The sequence below is a fragment of the Stegodyphus dumicola genome, chromosome 7 (genome assembly GCF_044657685.1).
Source record: "Stegodyphus dumicola isolate Sdum_Otavi_A_Nest chromosome 7, ASM4465768v1".
Classification (NCBI taxonomy): Eukaryota; Metazoa; Arthropoda; class Arachnida; order Araneae; family Eresidae; genus Stegodyphus; species Stegodyphus dumicola.
This window is the reverse complement of record NC_140774.1, coordinates 161715004-161741426: the sequence shown is the minus strand read 5'-3', so window position 1 is coordinate 161741426 and position 26423 is coordinate 161715004. Positions and strand designations below refer to the sequence as shown.

The 26423-nt window shown below is 31.0% G+C and overlaps 1 protein-coding gene across 2 annotated transcripts in view; it reads left to right on the top strand.

The window, feature by feature from the left end:
• The window catches only part of msk (importin-7 msk), a 92793-nt gene that overhangs the window by 33667 nt on the left and 32703 nt on the right, over window positions 1-26423 (top strand). For both annotated transcript variants that reach the window (XM_085821004.1, XM_085821005.1), the window contains exons 5-14: window positions 2215-2309; window positions 4992-5165; window positions 5569-5614; window positions 5694-5793; window positions 10193-10386; window positions 14433-14522; window positions 17463-17628; window positions 19149-19309; window positions 21925-22114; window positions 25248-25373. In XM_085821004.1, coding sequence (XP_085677130.1) covers window positions 2215-2309; window positions 4992-5165; window positions 5569-5614; window positions 5694-5793; window positions 10193-10386; window positions 14433-14522; window positions 17463-17628; window positions 19149-19309; window positions 21925-22114; window positions 25248-25373 — 1342 coding nt within the window. The remainder of the gene's footprint in view (window positions 1-2214; window positions 2310-4991; window positions 5166-5568; window positions 5615-5693; window positions 5794-10192; window positions 10387-14432; window positions 14523-17462; window positions 17629-19148; window positions 19310-21924; window positions 22115-25247; window positions 25374-26423) is intronic.

Genomic DNA, 26423 nt, shown 5'->3' with positions numbered 1-26423 from the left:
ATTTCTCAAACTTTCCGATCAGCCAAAAAGTGTATTTATCACTACCCTCTGTGCTGCGTACTAGGACAATAGTTAAATGTTGTTTACTGCATGCTCAACCATAGTAGGGGAAAGATGTAAAATGGACCAGCTTCATCCATTCTCTAGACATCATACATGGAATAATCTTTCTGACTTAACCAGATTTTTACAACCAGTTGTTTGCTCCTTTTTCAACTTTTATTTACTTTACCACAAATCACTAATGATGAAACTTAATGTCTCATTTGGAATTATTACAGCAAACTAGCAGAACAACTGAAATCTTAACTGTGTAAATTTTTTGTAATCTTGTTTGCTTTTGAATGCATTATAGGTCTACCTAAAGCCATATTGAAAGCACACATATGGTTGAACCATTCTAGAAGTAAAGATTCCACATCTTCATTTTGAGTGCTGCAAAGTCAATTAGATTTGTTTTTGAAACTTGATGCAGCAGCGTTAAGAATTTAATTATCTTTAGGTGTTGTGGGTAGCACATAATTGGCAGCTTCATATCTTTTGGCAATTATGCTTTTCTTTTACACCATAGCTTACTTTCTTTAGGATTTTTAGTTTTGTTTTAAGATCCTTAACTGCACATATGACCAAACAATTGGATTTGATGATCTTGATTGTCAAGCAGTGTTACATGTGCTGGATATGTTTTAAACAATACAGTGTTTTCTCTCTGAGATTTTTAATTAAACAGGGTGGAACATTTTTGAACGCAGTCCTAGCAGAGAAACAACTGAAAAAATATGGAAAGTTTGCATTAAGTGAAAAAAATCGAATGGTACAATTGAAAAAAAAACAGTTCTCAGTTCATGCTAACTGAAATTTGCATTAACTGATAAAACTTTCTATAAGGTTAAATACATCTTTGCCAGGACCGATTCATTTCAACCGAGTGTTTGCCTTAAGATGGTTTGTATAAAGGGGAAGGTTTCTGTATATATATACACACACAGAAAGAAAAGGGACGGCCACGATAATCAGTTTTTCTTGCAAGTATTTTTCACATCTGAAGCAGTCAACCCACAGTTTTCTCCTGCATCTGTTAATGAGCTGTTATTTATTCTTTTGTTTTTTGGAAATGTAACTGTTCTATCAATCTTTTCTTTACAGGTGTAATGATGCTTGAAAATGAGTAATGCAGTTTAGAAATAACTACACTGTGTTATAACGGAACACCTTTTTCCAGTCTGCTTAAATTCTTAGCTGTTCTGTTTTATTTTGCAATAATAGAAAAGTTATATTTATTATGAATCATGTGTATTTTGCTAAATGCTTTTTGCTTACAAAATTTTGCTAAATGAACAGTTTTCCCCTCAGAATCAGTCTTCTTAGTAACTTTTTCTACCCTTTTATCCTCCTAAATTTTGTTAAAAAAATTGTTTAGATGTATGTTTCCCACATTTATAATTGCATATCACTAGTAATAATAAAGACAAATTAAATTGTTATACATTCTTAATTACTTCATTGTATTTTATAGTAAATTCCTAAAATTATTCAGTTACTCGTACATAATTTGAGAACTAGTTCATTTTGTATATTCCAAAACATTGTTCTCTTCGATGTCTGCAAATTCAGAGAGGTTAAAAGTTTTCCAGTGGAACTCTAGTTGATCACATTTTAGTATTTTCAGTCTTGTACATAGAGGGGAATTTCATCAGTTTAACATTGTGAGACAAACTACACTAACCATTTTACCCTAAAAGGCTAACATTTGAATAGAAAGTTATCGAAAGTCATAGGTTTTTGGTGTTATTAAAAAGCAATCCCAGATTGGTTTAAATATTGAACAAAGCCTGATTTTTAAAGCTATATGTTAAAACAATTTTTCATGTGAAATTGATCAAATTTGATAGTTTTATTTGAAATAAACACCAATTTTTTTGGGGGAGGGTACAAGGGGTAATTTAAAACTTTGCATTAGAGTATTTCTCATTTAAAAGAAAAGTTCATTTAATGAAATTCAAGTAGTAAGAAAAGCATTGTGGATGAAAATGCTAACTATTATTGAAAAACCAACATTTGATTGTTTTTCTACTTGTGCATAGTTTCTTACCGTAGCAGCATTGGGTTCTGAAACATTATATGTAGCATATCTAGAAAAGGTTAATCTTGAATATGAAGATTTAAAATAAAAAACAAATTTTTAAAAAGTTCTTTTTCTCTTCCAAATCTTAGCACACATCTACGTATGATGAAGAAGAACAAGTTGAGTTGTCATGGTGGAAATGCAAGAAATGGGCATTGCATATCCTTACTCGTGTCTTTGAAAGGTTATATATTTTTGTATCGATTTGAATTTTTTATATTTTGATGTTTGCCGCAAGATGAAATATTTAATTATAATGACAGATTATTTGTTGTAACTAACTTATCACCAAATTAGTGAAAGTAAAATGGCTGTATTATTTATAAATTTTTATCACTGTTTCAGTTTTTTTATTAAAATTATGATATTTACCTGAATTTTTTATTTGTTATCTGTGTATCTTTAAGCTATAATTTGAATTTAGAAATTAAGAATTTGATATTTAACAAATATATATCCTTTTTTTTTTAACCTTTTCAAACTTTGAATTATAAATACAATTAAATACAGAGTCAATAAGTTGGCCAACAGCTGTCATAAAAATCCATAAATACTGAAATAGATCTGTAGCCATGCAAAGAAGCACATCAATTATTTACCTAGTTCAATATGAAGATCCTGCAAGACTAAATATAAATAAATGGTTGTTATTCCAAACAAAATGAAGTGATTGAGTTTGGTAAATTTATTTCATGCAATAAGCTATTGCCTAGAAAGAAAATTAATATCAAAAGTTTGTTTCAAAAATTTCATTTTGGAAATTTCTGTATCAAATTCCAGAAAGCTAGCTTTTATGATTTTTTATAAAGACTTTTAGTTGCACAATCTTCTGCGAAAAATTTCTTTTTTAAATAAGACTCAACAATTTTTTAGTTGAAAATATTTTAAGAGTTTGTTGCTAAATTTGCATTTAATTAAATACTTACTGCATTAATTTGGATTTAATGCATTAATTTGGATTTAATTTATCTGCATTTTATTAAATTGCTTAGTATGTGTTTTGATCTGCCAGCTTTTGCGATTTTTTTCATAATATTTTAAAAAAATTATTTTAATTTTACAATCTTGTGCACCTTTTTTAAAAATAAAAATTAAAAAAAAAAAAAATTAGCTGCAAAATATTTTGCCAGTTTGGCAATTTGTTGGTAAATCTGCATTTCTTGGCTGACATTTGAGTTGCCATTTTAATTTGTTTTCTTGATTGTATTAAAAAAGAAGATATTCCATTTTCAGAATATGATTTCTTTTGTTATGCTTTGCTAAGTTTGGCATCTTCTCAACATTTTCAAAATTTTAAATCTAATTTTTTAATTGTTGAATTGCAAATATATAACATGTAGTAAAGTTATTATGATGCATGAATAAAATTATAATGTCAGAACTCTTATATTCTTTTGGAAATGTTATTAATCACAGTAAGGTAAACATCCCTTTTTATCAAAAGAGAAGAATTCATTTCATTTATCTAAATAACATACATATATAAACATATATAAACTTCGAGCTCATAACTAGATAGCTTCTCTTGTTGGAAATTCATTTTCATACTCATGAAAGAGATGGGGTGTAACTGTTCATCATTGGACTTTTGTAGCAAAACAACGCTGAAACACCACTGCTTGCATCTGTGTTTAATTCTGGTGATGCTCTTTGTTTGAAACATGAAGAACATGGCTTGTTGATAAAAGTTCTTTCAGTTTGTTAAGTGTCTGTTTTTACTTAAGACCCAAATTTGAATTCTGCTTCATTGTAAAAAAGGTCACTTAAAAATTTGGCTATTTTTGAATAGCTGGCAATAAATTTTTCTAAAATACCGAATTTGCTTAAGGTTTTAGGGCTCCAGGAAATTGAACAGCCCTGTTCTCCCCCCCCCCCCAGAAAAGAGGTGAATTTTACCATCCTCAATAATATACACGAGAAATTCCATTTTTCTTTATAAAACTGACAATTCCTAAAATTGATCTCAAAATCATATTCTTTGGCTGCTTTTAGAATGCATTTTAACTTTTCTAAACCTTCTTTCTCGTTTAGCATTGGGATAGTAAATGATGATTTGACATGAATAATAATATTGGTTGAACTTTATGGAAATCAGAGAAGCTGAGTTCAAAATTGTTTTTTAGTGCGTTTAGGTTTTCAAAATATTTCTCCATTTCAATTGCCTTGTGGTTATTAATATGGCTTCATAAATTCTGAAAATGGGTGACATTTTTTCCTTTCATCTGATTTATCCACAAATTTAACTTTATCTGAAAAGCAGTTACAGTCCCAGTCAATTGAAAAAGATTTTTTTTTCTGTTCCGTTTAGATCTTCATTCGATTCCATGTTTGCTGTCATGTTCATCAGTCAGCAATCAGTTATTTTATAATGGCTTGCAAGATATCTCTTATGACTATAAATCCTTACTATATGTTAACAATTAAGAAATATAAATGAATGTTTATTTTTAAAATATTTTTTGTTCATAGTACCTAATTGAGGTGGCAAGCACAAGATTGGGCACCGCTGTTCTACACCATGAATATTGCAAATTCCTTTTTTATTATATAACTTTGTAAGCTTTCTGAAATAAAAATACAATAAATGGAGATAAAATTACTTCACTTGAATTGCAGTAATTCTATTTAGCTTGTAGTAAAAAGATTAAAAAAAAGTATTATCATTTATCCACATGGACAGCAGTCTTGTAGTTTGTTAATAACGAGAATTGTACTCTGATGTTAATAATGAAGGATGCTTATTTGTCATATTTTAAGGGAGTTTATCTGAAGTTTGGCTTGTATTGAAGGTAATATTATCATGCAGTCCTGTAAGTATGCTCTGTTTTAGATATGTGTATACATTAATGATTTACTTTTGTTATAGGTATGGGAACCCTGGGAATGTAACAAAAGAATATAAAGATTTTGCTGTCTACTACCTCAAAGCATATACTGCTGGAATATTAGAAGTTTTACTTAAATTATTAGATCAGTATAGGCAGAAGGTCTTTATTTCTCCACGTGTGCTGCAGTTAGTTCTCAATTATATTAATGAAGCGTAAGTAAGTTCCATATAATTTCTCTTTTTTCTTTTGATCATAGCCCACTGGAAATGTAAAGAAAATATGCTCAACACTTTGAGTATTATACTTTTTTTGATTTTTTTTTTTTTTTTGATTCATATCATGGCTGATTTGATGTTGTAAGTGAAAGTAGTTTTCATCGTATATGAAACATTAAGAGTTCAAACAAAGAATAAGACTTATTTTTTTAGACATTTTTTAATAAAATATTTTTTATCCTTCAACCAATATATTTTAATTCATGTACGTATTATTTTGCATACCAAAAAATGACACACTTTTACACAAAATTTTAAATTGCTTTTATATAAGATTTGCAGAATTTTAGATTTGTTATTTTTGTTTTCAGTTTATCAAATTGCATAATTTTTTTTATAGAGTTTCTCATTCTTTTTCATGGAAACTTTTGAAGCCACATATGTTGGTAAGTTTATCTGAAAATCTCCTTTTCTGTATATTAGTTTATTTATCTGCAAAAATGGTAATAAACGATTTGATTTTAGTTAATCATACAAGATGTTGTATTTCCCTTGATGTGCTGTAGTGATAGAGATGAAGAATTATGGAATACTGATCCCCATGAATATATAAGATCCAAATTTGGTAAGAAATGTTTCATTTTTGTAATGTTACATGGTTCTGTAGTGTATATTAAGAGAAATGTTGATTTTATGTATATAAAGTTTAATTTACTTCATTAAGTTATTGAATCTAGCACTAACTCTCTCAGCAGCATTAGTTAACATGTCTAATCACATATATTGAGATTTTTACTACATAGAATTAATGAGCACAGTATAGAATCTGTCCTCTTCCAGCAAATGGCAGCTGAGTGGAAAATGGAAGTAAGAATGACTTCACCAATGAAGTTTTGAGATATGTTAGCCTAGGAAACACTTGAAATGTTATTATGTTTTAGTGTATGATCGTATAACCACCTTCTGTAAAAGAAATATTCAAATCAGAAATTTGGGGGGGGGAGTCTGATAAAAAATTTGATTGCATAGATATGGATTTTTTTAAACATAATTTTTCAAACATTTTTTTAAATAATGTTTTCAATTTATTCCATTAAAGAATAAGAAACATATTTGGATGTATGAAATCTGTTTTGGAATAGTTTAAATTTCCATGCCTTGTTTTTCATATGAAATGATAACAAATTAAAAGAGTAAAATTTAATATTCCTATATACACAGCTAAAAGGTTTTATGAAATAGTTCAGTATATTTCTTGTGCTAGCTGCTTAAATTTGGAATTACTGGTGTAGAATTTTCTGATTTAAAAAAATTGTCTTTTTTATTTTGTATTGATTTGTAATAAACAGCAATTTTTTTATAAGAAAACAATAAATGTTCAGAGAAATTTTTCTCTTTAAAAATTATTATTGTGTATACGAGCCAGTTTCCCTTAGAAAGAAGCATCCCTCCCCTTAGGCAGATAGCCCTCGAGGCTTCGCCATTATCACACACACACACGTCTTTAAAAATTATTACTTAAAATATGTTTTACTAATCTTGAATTGTATAGGAATTAAGGGCTATTGCTAAATTAAATTAGTTTCTTTCATATTTTATCTTACACACACATGTATGTGTACAGTTAAATAAATAACTAAATAACTATATATATGTGATGATTTCAAATGCGTAGATGAAAGCAGTGGACCTCCTAACAGCTTATGATACTGCGTAGATGACCGAGAAGACCGTAGTGGCTTGATTGGGAATTCAGATGGATACTTACCTTTTTTATTGTAGCCATTCGTTAAACGATGTGAGATGAGTTGAAATAAACTGCACTGAAGTTCCACTAATCGGCTGCGCCATATTATTGTAATGAAATTGTGGTTTGAAGGTGGCAGAGTGGAAAGCATGATAATGCAATTTTAAAATATATCTTGAAAAATCACAATCTTTATTTTTTCCATGCATATCAAATCATTCTTTTTCAGATAAGATATTTCCTAATTATATTTGAATAGAAAAACTCCCATTTTGAAGTACGACGTCATCTTAAGCAAGCAAGTAAGCAGCAGCATGGTTTGAGAGCGTCTTGCCAGCAGGAAAGCTGGCAAGACGCTCTCAAACCATGCTGCTGGGGAATGTGTGGAATGTGGGGAAAAAGGCAAGGTTATAGTACTTTCATAGCAAGAAGGCTGAAGTTTCCGTTCACAGTTTTGGTTTAGAATTAATTTGATTGTACGAGAGGCATCTGCATTAAAATGTTACGTAAGATAGAACACTCTGGAACCTGTGAGAAGAGATGATTAGGGGCAGATTACCAAATTTAGAATGTTAAATTTGAGGTCGTCAATTATTTTTTTGAAACAGCTATCATATTTTATTATATCTTGCATATCCCTTCCCTTCAAAAGAAAAGTTGGGTGAGCAGGGTGGAAGAGCAAGCATTAAAGCAGCAAAATGTGAAAGATATAATTTTGAAAATACAAACACATTAACTTTTAAACAAAAATTATTGTCATAAAATTTTGACCAATATCTTGAATCAATTTTGACAGTTCACTGAATGTCACAAAATTTTGAATTCAATAATAATTTTAGACACTGTACTCTTTTAAAACAATTGCACATTTTAGTGTTCTGAGATAAGAATGTCCAATGGAATTTTGTAAAGTTCTTGATAGTTCCACATGGTGAAAGTTCAATTTTTTTCACAAACTAAATATTCAAATAAAATTCTTTCAAATTTTTGCTGATGAAAATATTTCTGTTATATTACAAATTAAGATGCCAATTTTCATGTTATTTAATTATGTTTTTTAGGGAAGGTATTTTAAAATATAAAAAATTTGTAAAATATCATTCATAAACACAATTTCAAAATTTTCACTATTATTAAGACATTTAAAATTTACTTATTCTTTACAAAACTTGAAGCTTCCACAACTTTATCTAAATACTAGCATTTCCATCATATTGGTTTATCAGTTGAGCAAACTGGTGTTTAATATTCTTCACCAGTGGCCGAAAGATTTGCCAAATTAGCAGTTATTGTAGAAAAGACCTCCGTTCCTTCTGTAGAGGCAACTGGCCTTTTTTGAACTGCTGTCATTCCATATGAATATTAAAAACACACTTCATTTTATGAAAAAATAAAAATACTTAGATTAAAAAAAAATGTATTTTTTCATAAGGTGAGAGCCTTCAACGTTTATCATAAAAACATTAAAGAAATTTCAAACAATAATTTCATTCTTAACATACAGTAAAAATTAAAAAATATAAATTCAAAAAAATTTAAACAATAGTACAAAAATATTTTTCATATTAGAAACCTTCCCTAAGTAAAACATTCCTAATTTTTACCAAATTCAATAATTTCTTTTTCCCAATTCAGAAATACTAAACTACATTTTAAATACATCATAAAATGTTTGAATTATTAACTTTGATTTTAAAATGACTTAAGCAAAATATTACCATCAATAAATCATAATACAATTAACTTATAAATGCAATTTTTTTTAAACGTAATGTATTCAATTTGGAAATTAATCTTCGCTGTCATATTTGATGACGTATGATAATATAGCATTCTTAGAATCTGAAGAATTTTCCGAATAAAGCATTGAATATGCAAGAGAGCACAAAATACTATTTAGTTTCTTATTTCACTAATGATGTTGATGACCTTCAAAGCACTTTGGATGTTTAATTTTCTTTTTACGCGACGATTGGAACAGCATTACGAATATTCCAAGCAAGCCAGAATGAAAAACATATTTCACTATGTTGGCGTCGCTGACCTTGATTCGAAACAGTTTTGATTTTGAACTTGCAGATATTCTACGATTTCAAAGCACTTTTAGAATATGCCGTTAAATCACACACCGGAAACGAATTTGGTGATTCACTGGAAGTTTGAGGCAGCAGAGGTCGAAATCCATTCGGGAAAACTTGCATCAGGTTAATCCTGTCCTGACTTTTTATAAATATGTGATGATTTCAAATGCATAGATGAAAGCAGTGGACCTCCTAACAGCTTATGATATTGCGTAGATGACCGAGAAGACCGTAGTGGCTCGATTGGGAATTCAGATGAATAGTTACCTTTTTTATTTAGCCATTCGTTAAACGATGTGAGGTGAGTTGAAATAAACTGCACTGAAGTTCCACTCCTGTAGGGTCGAAAATCGGCTGCACCATATTATTGTAATGAAACTGTGGTTTGAAGGTGGCACAGTGGAAAGCATGATAACACAATTTTAAAATATATCTTGAAAAATCATAATCTTTATTTTTTCCATGCATATCAAATCATCCTTTTTCAGATAAGATATTTCCTAATTATATTTGAATAAAAAAACTCCCATTTTGAAATACGACGTCATCTTAAGCAAGCAAGTAAGCAGCAGCATAGTTTAAGAGTGTATTGCCATCAGGAAAGCTATGCGGGGGAAAAGGCAAGGTTATAGTACTTTCATAGCAAGAAGGCTGAAGTTTCAGTTCTCACAGTTTTGGTTTAGAATTAACTTGATTGGACGAGAGGCATCTGCATTAAAATGTTACGTAAGATAGAACACTCTGGAACCTGTGAGAAGAGATGAATTTAGGGGCAGATTACCAAATTTAGAATGTTAATTTTGAGGTCGTCAATTATGTTTTTGAAACAGCTATAATATTTTATTATATTATATATATATATATATATATATATGTGAGTTGCAACTCCTTGATTATGCAGTATTGTTTGCCAAACAAAATATGTTCTGAAATTGCATAAAAAACATTTTTTGCCACCAAAATAACGAAAGTTTGGATTAATTGTGTTCGATATGGGAAAACCGTCGATCCAACTGACTACTTTTTCTTCAGAACATTTAATTTCTAAATTTTGATGTGAAAAAATTTAATGAACTATTTAATGAATTACTTATATTATGCACTACATAACTATTTAATGAATTACTTATATTATGCACTACATTCAAAAATTATTTTTCATAATAGTAAGTTGATTTTTTTAAAAAACTATATAGATGTCTTTGAAGACTTCATTTCACCTGTTACTGCTGCTCAAACTTTGTTACATTCAGTTGCTAAAAAGAGGAAAGATATGCTACAAAAAGCAATGGAATTTGTTATGACTGTTTTAACTAATCAAGCTTCTACTGCCCGACAAAAGGATGGAGCTCTGCACATGATCGGAACAGTAGCTGATGTGCTTTTAAAGGTATGTTGTGGGAGCATTTAAATCTAACTAATTTTCATATTAATTTTGTGTTTAAACCCTCTAAGAAGTCGTATTGCAGTCTACATTAAATGGTTTCATTCTTTTTTCAAATAGCTTATTAAAGGTAGTTTCTTATGCAAAGTTGGCAACTAAATCTTTTAACTTTCTCCTTTCTGTAGTCCCTTGCAGTATAATGCAGTTCTTTAGTAACTATGCTAACAGTTTTGTTGTTCTGTAGACTCTAGCATTACAGTGCTATGAGAAGTAATAACATGTTTTGATGGAGATTTCTCTGTAAGTTATTATATTAAATCAATGTGCATGTTGTAAACTTAGTAATGTTGCTTGTCATGCTGCACAATCCAATGTTTGCGTCTCTTTTCTCTGGAGCCATCATTTGAACTTCTGCAAAGAGCAGTTTTGTTGCTCAAGTAACAGGCTGTTCAACTTTATTGTTTTTCATACAATAGCAATACAATGCTGACCAAAGTCATTTGAAGAATAACACCTTATAAAAAGATGGAGATTTCTCAGTAGACCACTGTAACTGCATTTAACCAAGGCACACATTGTATGCCTGGTAATATTGCCCACTACTTATATTCTAGAAAAGTTTAATTCAACGTATCAAACCACTTTGGACTATATTTGGAAACTAGGATTGGTCTGTAAATATTCCAGTTGGGTGCCTTATAACTTCAGAAAAATTTGTTCCATCAAATCGTCATATGTACATCTCTTCTTCCTTAGAACAAAAACAAGCCTTTTTTTGGACCAGATGAAAACTGTCTACAAAATATGTCGAAACTTCTGAACATCTTTAGGAAAAGAGCATACTGTAAGTTCAGACAGTTTGCTTCCTCAGCCTCTAAACCAAGCTTGAGCCTGACTAAGAAAATGCTGTTTCTATGGTGGGATTTCAAAGACCAATATATTATGAGCTTTTAGGACCTAAAGAAAAATGCAATTTAAAGAGATACTGTCAGCAAAAATAGACGATGTAAACAAAGTTGTTGTAGAAAAGAGGCCAGTGGTGTTCAGTAGGAAGCAGATTATACTGCATCGTGATAATGCTAGACTACGTTTTGACGACGTGTAATATATTTGTTGTGTTCTATAAATACTTAATCTTGCAACCCTTAAAGCCTAATGTGTTACATGTCAGAAAATCATAGAGCTGGGCTGGAAAATTTTGTTTCTCGGGACTATTTTCCAGATCTAGTACTCTCCAATTATCACTTGTTTCTCTTGTAAAATTTGGAAACAAAATTCGAAACTGAAGCAGGTGTCATCCAAGCACTACTTGAGTTCTTTGTAATGTCTTTTAGATGTAGTTCTTTTAGATGTCATCCAAGCACTACTTTAAGTTTTTTGAAAAATGTTCTAAGAAGACATTTTTCAAAAATGGTATCAACAAATTACCATCATGCTGGCAAGAGGTCATAAGTAATAATGTAAATTACATTGTGCAATAAATATTATTATAGGTATGAAAAATGTATTATTTTGCTTTACTTCCCAAATGGACAATTTTCTGACATACCTTATATTTTAAATTATTTGTATTAATTTTTATTATATTTAATTCATATATAAAATTACCATTATTATATTTATTCATATTTAAAAATACCATTTTAATGGCACAATATAAAATATAAGTAATTAACATGTTGAGTCCGGCGGCAAATTTGCTGTTCTTTCTGTTCAGCTGGTGCGAGCGATCAAGCGGAGCATTGTTGCAGGGTGATCCGCGACTTCATGCACTGAGTGGAGCTTATCTGTTGGTGAGCTTTGTTGGCTACCGACATACAAGCCCTGCCTGTGCATGACAAAGCTCCTTGGCCACGGATGTTAATACTGTTGGTTCCGAGGACCGACGCCAGCTAACAAAAATTCCAGTCAATGTGTTAATTGAATATGGTAGATTGCATACTACATCATTATCAAATCTAATCTATAGACTGAATCTAATTATGATTTCACCTGTGGGAAAGGAGGAACCTGTAGTGAATGATCTGTAAGACATTTAGGGAGGAGATTCTTTAAGGGTAGAAATTTTGAGTATTATACGAGGGCCATCCAGGAAGTAGATTACGTTTCCGTCTGTGTCCGCTAGGGGCGGGGCTAGCGCGGCCATCTTGGGGTCAGAGCGTTGTGCAGCTCAGTCTGCATCTAGCCGTGCTAGTGAGAGGTTCGTGCTGTGCTCCGTTCAGATACTGTGACGGTTTGAAATGTCTGCGTTAATTGAAAATTCCGCGAGCTGTGAGGTGCGCTCAGTAATAAGGTTTCTGACTGCAAAAAACTGTAAACCGATAGAAATCTATCGACAGCTTCGTGAAGTGTATGGGGACAACATTATCACTGAAGGTGGAGTGCGTCAGTGGGTCATAAGATTTCAAAATGGCCGAACCAATGTTCACGACGAAGATCGAAGTGGGAGACCCAGCATAGTGACCGCCGAACTTCTCGAAAAAGTCGATGCTAAAGTCCGTGAAAATCGAAATTTCACAATAACGGAACTTTCTTTGAGTTTTCCACAAATTTCGCGAAGTTTGTTGCACGAAATCATCAGCGAAAAGCTTGGTTACCACAAGTTTTGTGCAAGATGGATTCCAAAAATCTTGACAGAGGACCACAAAAATCAGCGAATGGCTGCAGCGTTGAACTTTTTGGACGCTTACCATAAGGATGGTGACTCTTTACTCGATCGCATCGTTACTGGTGACGAAACATGGGTGAAACATGTGAACTGTGAAACGAAATTGCAATCAATGCAGTGGGGGCACACAAGTTCTCCCCAAAAACCCAAGAAATGCATGCAAACAATGTCGGCAAGGAAGATGATGGCGACTGTTTTTTGGGACAGAAAAGGTGTAATTTTGGTGGACTTCCTGGAAAGAGGCACTACAATAAACTCTCAAAGGTATTGCCAAACTCTCCAAAAACTCAGAAGAGCAATTCAAAACAAGCGCAGAGGAATGTTGAGCTCTAAGATCTTGTTGATTCACGACAACGCCCGGCCCCACACGGCAAATGTCACTCGTAAAGTTCTTGAATCTTTTAAGTGGGAGTTGTTTCCTCATCCGCCGTACAGTCCCGACCTGGCACCGAGCGACTTCCACCTATTCCCAGCAATGAAGAAGTGGCTGGCTATGCAGCGTTTTGATGACGACGCACAGCTGCAAGAAGAGGTAACGAAGTGGTTGAAGGCGCAGGCGGCCGAATTTTTCGACGAAGGAATTTCCAAGCTCGTACATCACTACGATAAATGCCTTAATTTGTATGGTGACTATGTAGAAAAGTAGTATTTGAGTGTGGCTTTCATCTGTATATAATAAAATTTGTTTCCTATACTTTGTTTATTTTTTTATTTCAAAACGTAATCTACTTTCTGGATAGCCCTCGTAATAAAATTAAGTGTGCTGCCAAGATGAAAATCAATAATTCTATGAGGGTTTGAATCTAATTTTCTTTTAATATATGAATGACTTATATTTCATGGTATTTGGCAAGATCTCGAAATTGATATGACCGATCTTTAGACATAAACCTCATTGAGCATATTTAAATACCTTGCTTGCAGCTCTTCAGTTACTACAAACCGTTTATGAACTTGAATTTATCTTGCATTTCCTGCATAAAAATTCAGTTTTGCAATTTTTATGAAATGCCATTTGCTTGTCTTAAAGATTAAGCCCATCATACCTTACTGGGATTTCAAAACAAAATGGGATTCAAAACATTTTTCAAACTTTTCTCCAAAGAAATTAGTACATTAGATGCAATGATTTTTTTTCAACGCAAAAAAAAGATATGAAAATGCTTTGTCTTTTAGCATTACGAATATTCTGCTTAATCTGTTTAACTTAAATATTCTTCCTGTTTATTTTTTTCATTTTTTCTTTTCTTTTTTTTTTAATAAAATTTACTGACATAAAGTTTTTTCTTTAATTAAGCATAAATACATATTTTTATTGTCATTATTTTATATATATTTAAAATTTGTGGAATATTTTTATGAACTTGTCTGTGTTTTTTTTTAGCGCAAAATATATAAGGAACAGATGGAATCCATTTTGGTTGCATATGTTTTTCCTCATTTCCAGAGTGAGCATGGTTTTATGAGAGCTAGAGTAAGTTTTTTTAAATAAGCTTATTCTGAGTATGATTTCCCCCTCCCCCCTCTCCAGTTTTCAAAGACATGATTGTGATTTCTGGGTCACATGGTGTTCTCTCATAAGAAATGCAAATCAAATAAATTAAACAAATTTACATGAATAACAATCTAGATTAATAACGTATTTTTAAAACAAACCTATGAAGAAAAATAATTCAGTTACACAACCCAAATAATTACTGTAAAATTCTAAAAAGAGAAAAATATCTGAAAGTAATAATTGTGGTTATAAAGTGTGATATAGAATTAAATATTTCCAAGAAAGAAGAAACAAGGCTTTTTCCCGCACATACGGAATGAAAGGGAAAGTGAAATTATCATAAATTCAGAAGAATAATAGAATTAAAGTGAGGGAAAAATTTGGCTATCATTTAAAAAAAAGTTTAATTTTGTATCAAAATACACGTTAGAACAATGGTATATGTAAATCTAAATATGTATCTTACACCAAGCTTTCGAGTTATGAAAAACCCAAACTTTTTTTGGGAGGGGAGGACTTGGTATAGATATTGCCACTGCCAGCAGCTCTGGTAAAGCTCAGCAAATGAATGGATGCTGCTGTTTATAATCATTGATGGGGTATGCTACAAAGGTATATATCAAACTTTTGATTACATTTAGATGTATGAACAATATAAATATGTGGCTGTAAATGATATGGGGATTTCCTGCTTAAAGGTTGTCTTGCATATATATAAATGGTGTGACATTTTGAATTCATTTGCCATGGCATTTTCACCTCACTGCATGATTGTTTTGTGTCATTTCCTACAACAAAAAAAAAAAAAACTTCGACTGAAGTCGAATTTTGAAACTGTCCTAGTTTGAATACGCTTTCACAATCTAAACAGAAAAAGATATACAGTCAAAAGTCGTTAATCCGAACTCGTCGGGACTTCGGCGATTCCGGATTATCGATTTTTCCGGATTATAGATCATCAGTTTAAATCTGGTAAAATGGCATGCAGAAATTATAAAATTAAAAATATGAAACCGTAATTTATGAAATAAAGAACAATTATGATCTGAAGAGTATCAAAATTTACAAAAAAAAAAAAAAAAAAAAAAGGCTTAATATTTATTTCTTTACTTTATTAAACATTTCTTTTAATGTAAGTTGTTTAAGTTGCTTCGTTTTTTATGTGATAATACATTCTCTTTAATTCTTTAAACAGACATAATTTCTTGTTCAGTTACAAAGTTCCGCTATTCAAGTCCTATAATTGCTGTGTCGAGAATACCGACTAATTTGTCAATCGAAATTTTTTCGTTTTTAATAACCTCTGTCACTTTCTTCGCTATCAAAAGTGAATTATAATTACGAGGCATTTGATTTAAATTATATCAGAGTACATCGAGATGAAATACTACATTGAGTAAGCAATTATAAGCCAAATAAAATAAAAACATCTGCCCTTAAGATAAGGATAGTGCTGACAGATCAACTTCCAATTCATTGCACGCCGCTGCAGCATTAAAGATAAACAAAGGATATGCCTTTATCCATTTTTTGCAGCAATTCCACTTTTTGTTTAATGGACTCCGAAAGATACTTTCGCTTTGTATATCCTTTACATATTAGCAAATATATATCGGAAATTCTATTTGACATAATCGAAAGTTCAAGCTTACTTTTATAAAATTGCTCTAACAGTCTGCAAAAAATAATAATCCGGATCCAATTCGAAGATTAAGGAACAACGCAATCTGCAGCATTAACTGAAATAGATAATTAGATAATTTTAGCTTAGCTTTTCCCGTCCGTTATACATTAAACGCGCATTCGTAAACGTATTTTTCGCACGCAAATTCGCAGCGGTAAAGGTCTTACGCGCATGCGTCAATGAGACGCGTGCGCAGAAAGTTTGTAGCTTTGAGGTCGGGATTAAAGATCATTCCGGATTATGGGTGTCCGAATTAACGACTTTTGACTGTACTAACTGTGTAAACTTTTGGTCCAGTCCGCATCAAAAGTGAATTATAATTACGAGGCATTTGATTTAAATTATATCAGAGTACATCGAGATGAAATACTACATTGAGTAAGCAATTATAAGCCAAATAAAATAAAAACATCTGCCCTTAAGATAAGGATAGTGCTGACAGATCAACTTCCAATTCATTGCACGCCGCTGCAGCATTAAAGATAAACAAAGGATATGCCTTTATCCATTTTTTGCAGCAATTCCACTTTTTGTTTAATGGACTCCGAAAGATACTTTCGCTTTGTATATCCTTTACATATTAGCAAATATATATCGGAAATTCTATTTGACATAATCGAAAGTTCAAGCTTACTTTTATAAAATTGCTCTAACAGTCTGCAAAAAATAATAATCCGGATCCAATTCGAAGATTAAGGAACAACGCAATCTGCAGCATTAACTGAAATAGATAATTAGATAATTTTAGCTTAGCTTTTCCCGTCCGTTATACATTAAACGCGCATTCGTAAACGTATTTTTCGCACGCAAATTCGCAGCGGTAAAGGTCTTACGCGCATGCGTCAATGAGACGCGTGCGCAGAAAGTTTGTAGCTTTGAGGTCGGGATTAAAGATCATTCCGGATTATGGGTGTCCGAATTAACGACTTTTGACTGTACTAACTGTGTAAACTTTTGGTCCAGTCCGCATGGCTTGAATCCTAGCTGCATAGCTAAGATCAGTTTGAAAGTAAACCATTTTGGACACACTAACTGACCAAACATGTGGCTTAGGAATAGTAAGCAATAGAAAAGAATCTTTTACTCTGATATTATAAAAGGCCTAAGGTTCTTTAAAATCATGATGTGTAAGGTTCTTTATATGCAGTTTTTTACTTACATAACTTTTATAATTAAGTATTGCTTTTTTTCCTCCAAAGTTTCTGAATAAGTGTAATATTTTTTACTTGTAGGCCTGCTGGGTGATGCATTATTTCTGTGAAATGAAATTTCGAAATGAAGCCAATTTGATTACTGCTCTTCAACTAACGCAGGCAGCTCTTTTAAATGACCAGGAATTACCAGTTAAAGTCGAAGCTGCTGTGGCTCTGCAGATGCTTATCACCAATCAAGAAAAAGGTATTTGGATTGAGCAATGGTTCTGAACCCTTTTTGTCTCATGTAACTTCTTTCACCATTTCCCACTCCTTTCTAAAACTTGAAAATACATAGATGTTTATTTAGATTTATGTTATTTCTAATGTGTTTCAAAAATTAAACAGCAAAAAGTATACAAGATGTTGATAAATACCAAAACTTTAATAAAAGTAAGTTTTTAATATTTATAAAGTAGAACTAAATACTTAACAGCTAAATAAAAGGCTGACTGCATTTCCCCCTGAAACTATAAAATTCCCTTCCAAAACAGCTAAATAAAAGGCTGACCGCATTTCCCCCTGAAACTATGAAATCCCCTTCCAAAACAGCTAAATAAAATGCTGACTGCATTTCCCCCTAAAACTATGAAATCCCCTTCCAACTGAAAACCTCTGGGATAAAGCATATTTTTATTTTATTGTGATAGACCAAATATAGTAAGTTAATAACTTTAATGCTGATATTGTCCAGAAGTTTTATTTAACTCTGTTATTACTGTATTTTTCAAGTTTTTAAAATCATGAAATATCAGTTTTTTCAAGTCTGCTGAAAGTTATTTTTAATTTAATATAGTTCAGCATAATTATAACAATCTATTGCAAATAAAATATTACAATATTAGTTTTCCTATTTATGTACTATCTTTTGTGTACTTCTGTGTTGTGTTTAGCTGTGAAGTTGGATAAAATCTTATAATATTGAAAAGTTTGGTACTTTCCATTTAACAATATGCCACTAACTATGCAAATGTTCCTGCAAAATCTAGCTGTAGATAAAAATTGTAACCCAAAGATGTATGCAGCTTCTTATAAGGTATGGTTATTTTATTAAATTCACGAATAAGAATACATGGTTATTCCAGTCAACAGTTGAAAGTATTTCATTTATGGTTGCAGTTGACAGAATTTGCCAGTGTGAACTCTTGAGACCAGAAATAAATAAACTTTGAATAACTATCAGAAAAGAAATATATGAACAAACTTTTGCTCTATAAGCTTTTTTCAGACATGATCCTTTGTTGCATTATCATTTTGATGCATCGGACATTGAATGATACAATTCTTTTTGTAGTTTTTCAAACAAAACTTTTCAGTATGAGAGATTTCTTTATCTCAAAAAAAATTTGATCAGCATTATTCATCATTCAACAAAATTGTGCAATTCATATTAATGTTCTTCAACAGCAAAAGCACCAAAAAAAAAAAAGTGAAGCAAATGAAAATCTGGTGGCGGAAAATAACCAAATTGATTTTCTTTCTCCCCACTTATTTGCAATGCTACTCATGAAGAGAAATAAAGAGGTTACTATATTTTATTTTATGCTTTGGCACGAACATTTTTACTTTTATCTGTGGTTTACTAGAAGGTCCCCCCTCCCAGTCATTTAAAATTAGTGTTTACTATGGAATGCAATTGAAATGTTATTAATGCTGATATTTTTTATTTAATATAAAGTATTTTTACTTCTTGAGTTTGTATTTATTGGAATGTTTATTCAATAGCTCAAAAGCATGTCGAACCTCATATAAAGCCCATTGCTTTGGAACTGCTGAAAATTATTCGAGAAACAGAAAATGATGATTTAACAAATGTTATGCAGAAAATCGTGTGCACGTATACGGAACAGTTAACGCCTATTGCTGTTGAAATGACTCAGCATTTGGTGAGTAGAATACATGTTGATTCTTTTGATTTAAGCTTAAATTATTGATGCAGGAATTCCTGTATTTATGAAGTATATATTGTTGTGTATGTAGAAGTCGTATGTATATTTTTTATAAGTATAAACAATGATAAAAAGTTATCATTGCTATAAATTTGACTTTTAAATGTATAAAGTTAGATATGTTTTGCAATCATCTAATAGTGAAACTTGAGACTTGAGAAACTTGAGAAAAGTATAAAAGTATAACTGAAACTTGAGAAAAGTATAAAAGAACTTTTTATTTAAAACTAAGAACTGAAGTGCTTACAAATCAGCCAGCCACTAGTTGCGATGTAACTTAAGAGTCAAATGTAAAACTTAATTTAAAAAAAGCTAGTATCCAAAGGCTACATAAATCAATTTAACGCAAAGATGTCTGAACTTAACTGGCATGGAGATTCAGTATTGGCGATGAAAGGCCGACAAAACAAATCTTATCTTAGCTTTAACGTAGCCTTGTGAGGCAGAACGTGCTCTGTCTTAAAATAAAATATCTGTTCAGGACACCACATGATTTTCTTGTATGGCATATTAAATTGTACACTTTTTTTTGCTGCACTTCATTTAAACTTATTTCCTCAAGTTTCATTAGACATATATTTCTTATTCGATCAGTTATTCAGTTCGATTTGGTCTCACTTCGTGAAAAGGTAAAAATACATAAAAAATTAAAACGCGTTCATTAAAAATTTTAAAATGTAGAAAAGGCTAACATCAGATACAGTTAAGGGGAACGAATTTGTAATTAATGTTTCTGTGCCAAACCAAGCAGAAAGACAAAAAATTTCGGTGCACAAAATTGAAGTTAACTTTTGGTAACACTGGGGCAAAAAGGCACTGAAATTGGTGCATCAGCTGACTTAATTCACTCTCCTACTAAGAGTTTCAAATGTAAACAAATGGTGGCCTCTGTTAGGCTTTGTGTCATTTTTAAATTATTGATAATTCATCAATAGCATGCAATAATGTATGGTATGCAGATTAACGAAGCCATGAAAATCCTTAACTGGAACATAAGAACAACATAATGCAAATACTTTTAAAAGCAAAAAATGCACAATTTTCCAGTCTGTTTGAATAAAAATATGTTATTTTTCTAATATGCAGAATTTACCAGCATAATAAAATATCAGAGCAGTTATGTATGTACATATATTTTTGGTGTGGCAGATCGCAATGATAAAGAGATGTGCGCAACTACATGTTATAGGAACAAAACTTCAACGTTCTATGGGTATTTGTTTTTGAGTTAATGCGAGATACATAATATGTACATACAAACATGAAAAAATTTCTTCTGAATCATTTTTGCAATCTTTTTTTTTTTTTTTTTTTTTTTTTTTTAAAGAGTCCTTTATTCTGTCCGTACATATTGACGTCTTGGGAGGATGAACTGAACGGTTTCAGATTTTAAATTACGTCCAAAGGGACTTCTTTTAACATTTTGTTTGTTACCTTTATTTATTAAACATCATGTTCTTTGCACTTAATCCATAAAATTCAGTTCAATAGCAATGTCACAAAATAATTTTTAGAATTTTCGATACACAGTTCCGCACGCTGGAGATAAAAAGCCCCCTACCCGGTAGAGTGTTGCCATTGCTCGCTTTTAAATCATTGAGTTTGTTTCTCAAAAATTCATTAAAGTTTTACAAAATGTGACATTGATAATAAAACAAATTTCAAATTTGGTCTTCCAATGCCCATCTCCCTAGGAGGATTATGTCATTCAAAATTTGATGGTTCTGTGTACTGTTGTTTTATCACAGCGTGAGAAATATACATATATTTATGCAGATTTTTCATTATTTAATTTCTTCAAATATAATGCAGGACTCTAACATTTGGTGGCAACGGTTTGAAAAGTAATTCGCCGTTTATACTGATTCAGCGCAAAATCGCAAAACGAAGACAATAGTCCTTCAGGGACAAAGCACATTTGGACTAATTAAAAAAAAAACATTTAGATATATTCAAGAGCAATCAAAATGAATATTTTCATTTTACTTCATACAAAGGGGGAGTGACTCACTATAAATGCTCACAAACTAATTTCCATTCTGGCAGGAAAACGGAAGGCATAAGCGTCATTTAAGATACAAAACATGAAATAACTGGTTAATTAATGTAAAGGAACCTGACAAAATATTGAAAAAAAAGGCTCGGGAGAAACTTAAATACATATTTTAAACTCTGGGTACTTTGGTGTGTTCATTCTATTGAATAAGCTAAAAGTTCATTTCTGAAAAAAAATACTAGAGTTAAAGCATGTGTAAACTTAAGTGTGTTGTTTTGACAGAGAAATTTAATAGCTTTTGTGAGTATATGCATTTACTTTGATATATTTTCTTTGTAGTGAGAAAATTTGTTTTGTTCTTTTGATTTGAATGCTTCTTATTTATAATTAATTAATTATATATATATATATTTGCCTTTTTATAAAAATATTATATGTAACAATTCATTATTAGAATATTTAGAGTAATGATATTCTTTCTATCATTACTTGATAGAGCCATGTATACTATGCAGTTCAACTATTTGTGTTATATGCTAAACTAATTTTTTTATAGGCACAGACATTTACTCATGTTATAAATAGTGGTGATGACAATTCTGATGAGAAAACGATCACAGCAATGGGTATCCTCAACACTATAGACACAATCTTATCAGTAATGGAAGATCATAAAGAGATAATGGCTCTTCTGGAACCAACAGTTTTAAATGTTGTTGGCTTAATTCTTACACAGAGTGTTATAGGTATGTTTGAAGGAGATTTCATTTCTTTAATAATACATCAGTAGGTTAAAATTAATTCATAAATTTATACAAGACACTCATAAAAATTAGTAAAATGTGGCTCTGTTTCATAAAATATGGATGTGGCTGTATCTCATAAAATATGGTTGTAGACAGTTATAGTTGCATAACAATGACACAGTTTCTTTAAATTGGCCAAGAATTCTGTGAGAATATATTCAGAACTAAGTATAGATTGGTTTTAGAAGTACAGAATTTAATTTTATAGTCCGCAAGGAAAAAAATCCTTAATCCATAATGTTTAAATGCAAAAATTTTGGTGCTTTTTGGGGCAGAATTTAGCAAGATGTTCATAATTAATATTTTCTCTAACCCAGTCTAAGCTAATAATGAGTGACTTATTCAATATGGTTTCAGTTCTTACCAAAATAAGTTAATTTTGACTTAAATGCCCACTAAGACCTAAGCCATGTTTAATTTTGGTATATCCTGTTAAATATGGTGTATTTTTATTGAACATATCTCATTAAGGTAATAATCAGTGCTTCATCTGTGTAATCAGTGCTTTTTGGCTTCATCTGCGTAATATTTGGAGATACTGTTGGAATTTTTTCTTGAATACTGTTCGAAATACCCATATAATCAATCCCATATAGACTCTTTTGAATTATTTATGTTTTGATTTGGTTAGGTTATTTGAGTATGGCAAAGTACGCATTGGTTAGCTGCATTAGAGGTAATGCCTTTTTTGGAGGACTTTCGAAGGGAAACTGACTTGTAGACATGTAATATACAGTCAAAAGTCGTTATTCCGGACTCGTCGGGACTTCGGCGATTTCGGATTGTAGATCATCAGTTTAAATCTGGTAAGATGACAGGCAGAAATTATAAAATTAAAAATATGAAACCATAATTTATGAAATAAAGAACAATTATGATCTAAAGGGTATCAAAATTTACAAAAAAAAAGTTTGTGTTTTAAAAAAAGTGTTTTAAAAGCCTTTGTAACTTTTGCTATGCGGTTTTAGTTCAAAAGATATTTTGTCACGTATTATATAAAAGCAATTTTCTTTAAAGCCTTCTTGACCCTGATTATATGAACTTTTATCGACCTCATCATGATGAACTGTATCAAAAATTTCAGTTTTCACGGCCTTTAATTAGTTTCAGAAAAAGTTTTTATTTCTGGCACATTTCACCTCTACTTTTATTCCGATATTACTATTTCTTGGAATGTTAGTAGTTTTACAGAACATTTCTGAGATTCATATAGAGAGATAAGGCTGTGGCAAGCATTGTTCCATGTAATATGGACAACAACAAGAAGTAGGACTGTTTACTACCACATTTAACAAATGCATTGGTAAAAAATATATATATATATGTTGGTATTTCATCTTCTGATACATAACACAGTATAGAAGTTAACTGGTCTATGTGTGCTATATCAGGAGTAGAGTCAATTATAAAATATTTTTTATTTTTTGTTCAATATTTCAATAAATTGATCACAAATAGTTGACAAAAGATAACTCAGATTGCCTCTTCGAATTGACCTAAAATTTTTTTTATATGCCAAACTAAAAACTCATCATATTCAGCCAAATATTCTAGAGCTTCTATGTAATTTCCACTATGAGAAGCAGAAAAGAGTTCATTCATCCAAGAAATCCAAGAGAGTTTTTAGCCAAAAAATTTTTTGTCGCTACTACCCATAGCAGTACTTTTCTCCAATTTTTTATTTATTTATTTTTTCTAAATACTGTTTTTCAACGGTAATATCTATACGTCCCTCAACTAAATTTCAATAGAATGTATATGATGGATAGGATTTTCATGTTCTTACATTTGCATTTTTCCAGTCCGAGTATCCTTCTATAAAAGTTGTTAGCTTAATCGAGAATATCTTGCAAATATAGCCTTAAATTATGTTACTTTTTGGACTGTACACTAACCCTTCCCGTTCAACTTTTTCACTATTTGCTTTATTGCAATATATATATATATATATATTTTCTTTAATGACCGAGTTACAGTTTTCCCACCTTCTGTTACTACATTTTCAGTGGTATTTATAAATGAAATATTTGATAGTGGTTTATTTTTAAGCAAATAATGTTGTATGTCTGTTGTAAAATTAAAGGTCACAAAGAAATGTCAAAATTTTCCAAACTGAAGTATCATTCTGTATTTTGAATTTCTTCATCATCACTTGCATTTTGGTTTTTCTCCGCAATACCTGGTATGCCTTCTGTGTTTTTCATTTCTATTACTTTAATTGCTGTTTGATTGCTTTCTGTAATTTCTGCGGGTAGTTCCTAGTTTCCAGAGCATTCTTCAACTTTTTTTATAATCTTTGCTTTGGACTGAACTTCTGCATCAATATTATCTGTTTTTGTATTAACAACATATTTAAGCAGAGGTTTTTTTTTTTTTTTTTTCCCCTACATTTTCTTCTAACACTTTCTTTTTTCGCCACCGGAAATGTGACTATAATTCATTTTCATTTTACATAAAAAGCTGCTTCAAAGCTGCCCAGAAACTTTAAGAACCAAAAATCATCTCTCTACTCTTGGTATGTTTAATGTTTTTACTAGACTTCTGCACATCATACAATATGCTTCCAATATCAGCTGTCGCGCCCCACCAATATCACCTACGCTTCCAATATCAACTGTCACATTGTTTATATCAACTAGTCAGCCTTGCAAACTTAGTAAAGTTTTGTTCATGTACATTGGACCATTTATATCAGTACATCTTAATAAAAAAAAGGAAACCTGTAGATTTATTATATATTTTGTGAAATAAAAGGAAACTTTAATTTTTACTTTTTTTTCCAAAGTGGACGGTTTGATGGGCCCATCCAAAAACCGGGCCCTAGACATTTCTCTTTATTAGACTATGCTATGGTCAGACTTGCTTATATGTTGATGAATTGTGCATTTGTGTGTGTGTGTGTGTTAAAGTGATTGAATTATGTTGTTTTTTATGTTCTAGTTAAGGTTTTCATGGCTTCAGTTAATCTGTATCCAATATAGATGCAGGATTAGATATTCTGAACTTTTACCTTTGTTCTTATATGTATAATGTGTGTTTTAAAAAAATTTTGAAAAATGTTTTTCTCCCTTAGAATTTTATGAAGAGTCAATGTCTTTAATATACAGTTTATCATCGAATAACATTTCCCCTGACATGTGGAAAGTTTTTGAGCTCATGTATCAGACTTTCTTAAAGGATGGGTTTGATTTCTTTACAGGTAATGTATGAATAATGTCAAAATATGTAAATATTCTTAAACATGTATAAATAATGTTTAAAGGCATTGTATGTAAAGTATGTTAACAATTGTTATTTTTTATCTTTCTCGTGTTATTGTGAAACAAATCATGCATATGATGTCTTTTATCTAATAATATGCAGAGAAATCTTAAAGCAGTTTTGTATTAAAAAATTTCTGCAGTTGTGTCAGATTATTTCTAGCTTTTTCATGATGTAAAACTCCTAGAGATATTTTTACAATGGGTATATTGTTTAAATCGCCTCTGCATTAAAATAGTGAGGGTCCTTTTATTAGTTTATAGTAGAATTATATGTGTCAGTTACTTTATATGTATTAGTGAAATTCTTTCAGACACTGCTGCCTTTCCAGGAAGAATATGTTAAAAAATGAGACTTACTTTGAATGTGGCTTGGCCTGCTCTGTATATAACACATCATTCAATAAGTCCCGAGACTAACTAAGAAAACGACATCCATTTCACAAATTTCACGTTTATTCATCAACATAATCACCATGAAGAGCTATGCAATCATTCCAGTGCTTTTCTAACTTTCCTATACCATGCATGCAAAACAGTTGGTCCTTGTCTTATATATTTTAATTTATATATATGCATATATTTAGCTGTTACATAGTGTGGACTTGGAAGATCCACTATTTATTTAACTCCTACATCTCCACATATGCCCTTTTATTTTCTCCATAAAAGCGAAAATTACTTTTGATAAAAACACCATTCCGTCCCCCCCCCAAAAAAAAGAATGTAAATAAAAGTGCTGAGTTTATTGTAAATGTATCTTGGACATTTTGCGTGGCAGTGTGGGATTTACGGAAAAAGGACTTAACATCGATGACACTAGCAGGTAATTAGATGTAATTTGAAAAGTACTATGCAATTTGCTTTGAAATTTAAAGAAACTTTCAAAAATGCCAAATTTTGTTAGATGGAGTTTCTGTATTGAATTTTATAGAGAAAACTGAAACATATCTGAATATTTCAAATGGTTCTATGGGAAAAAGCAACAT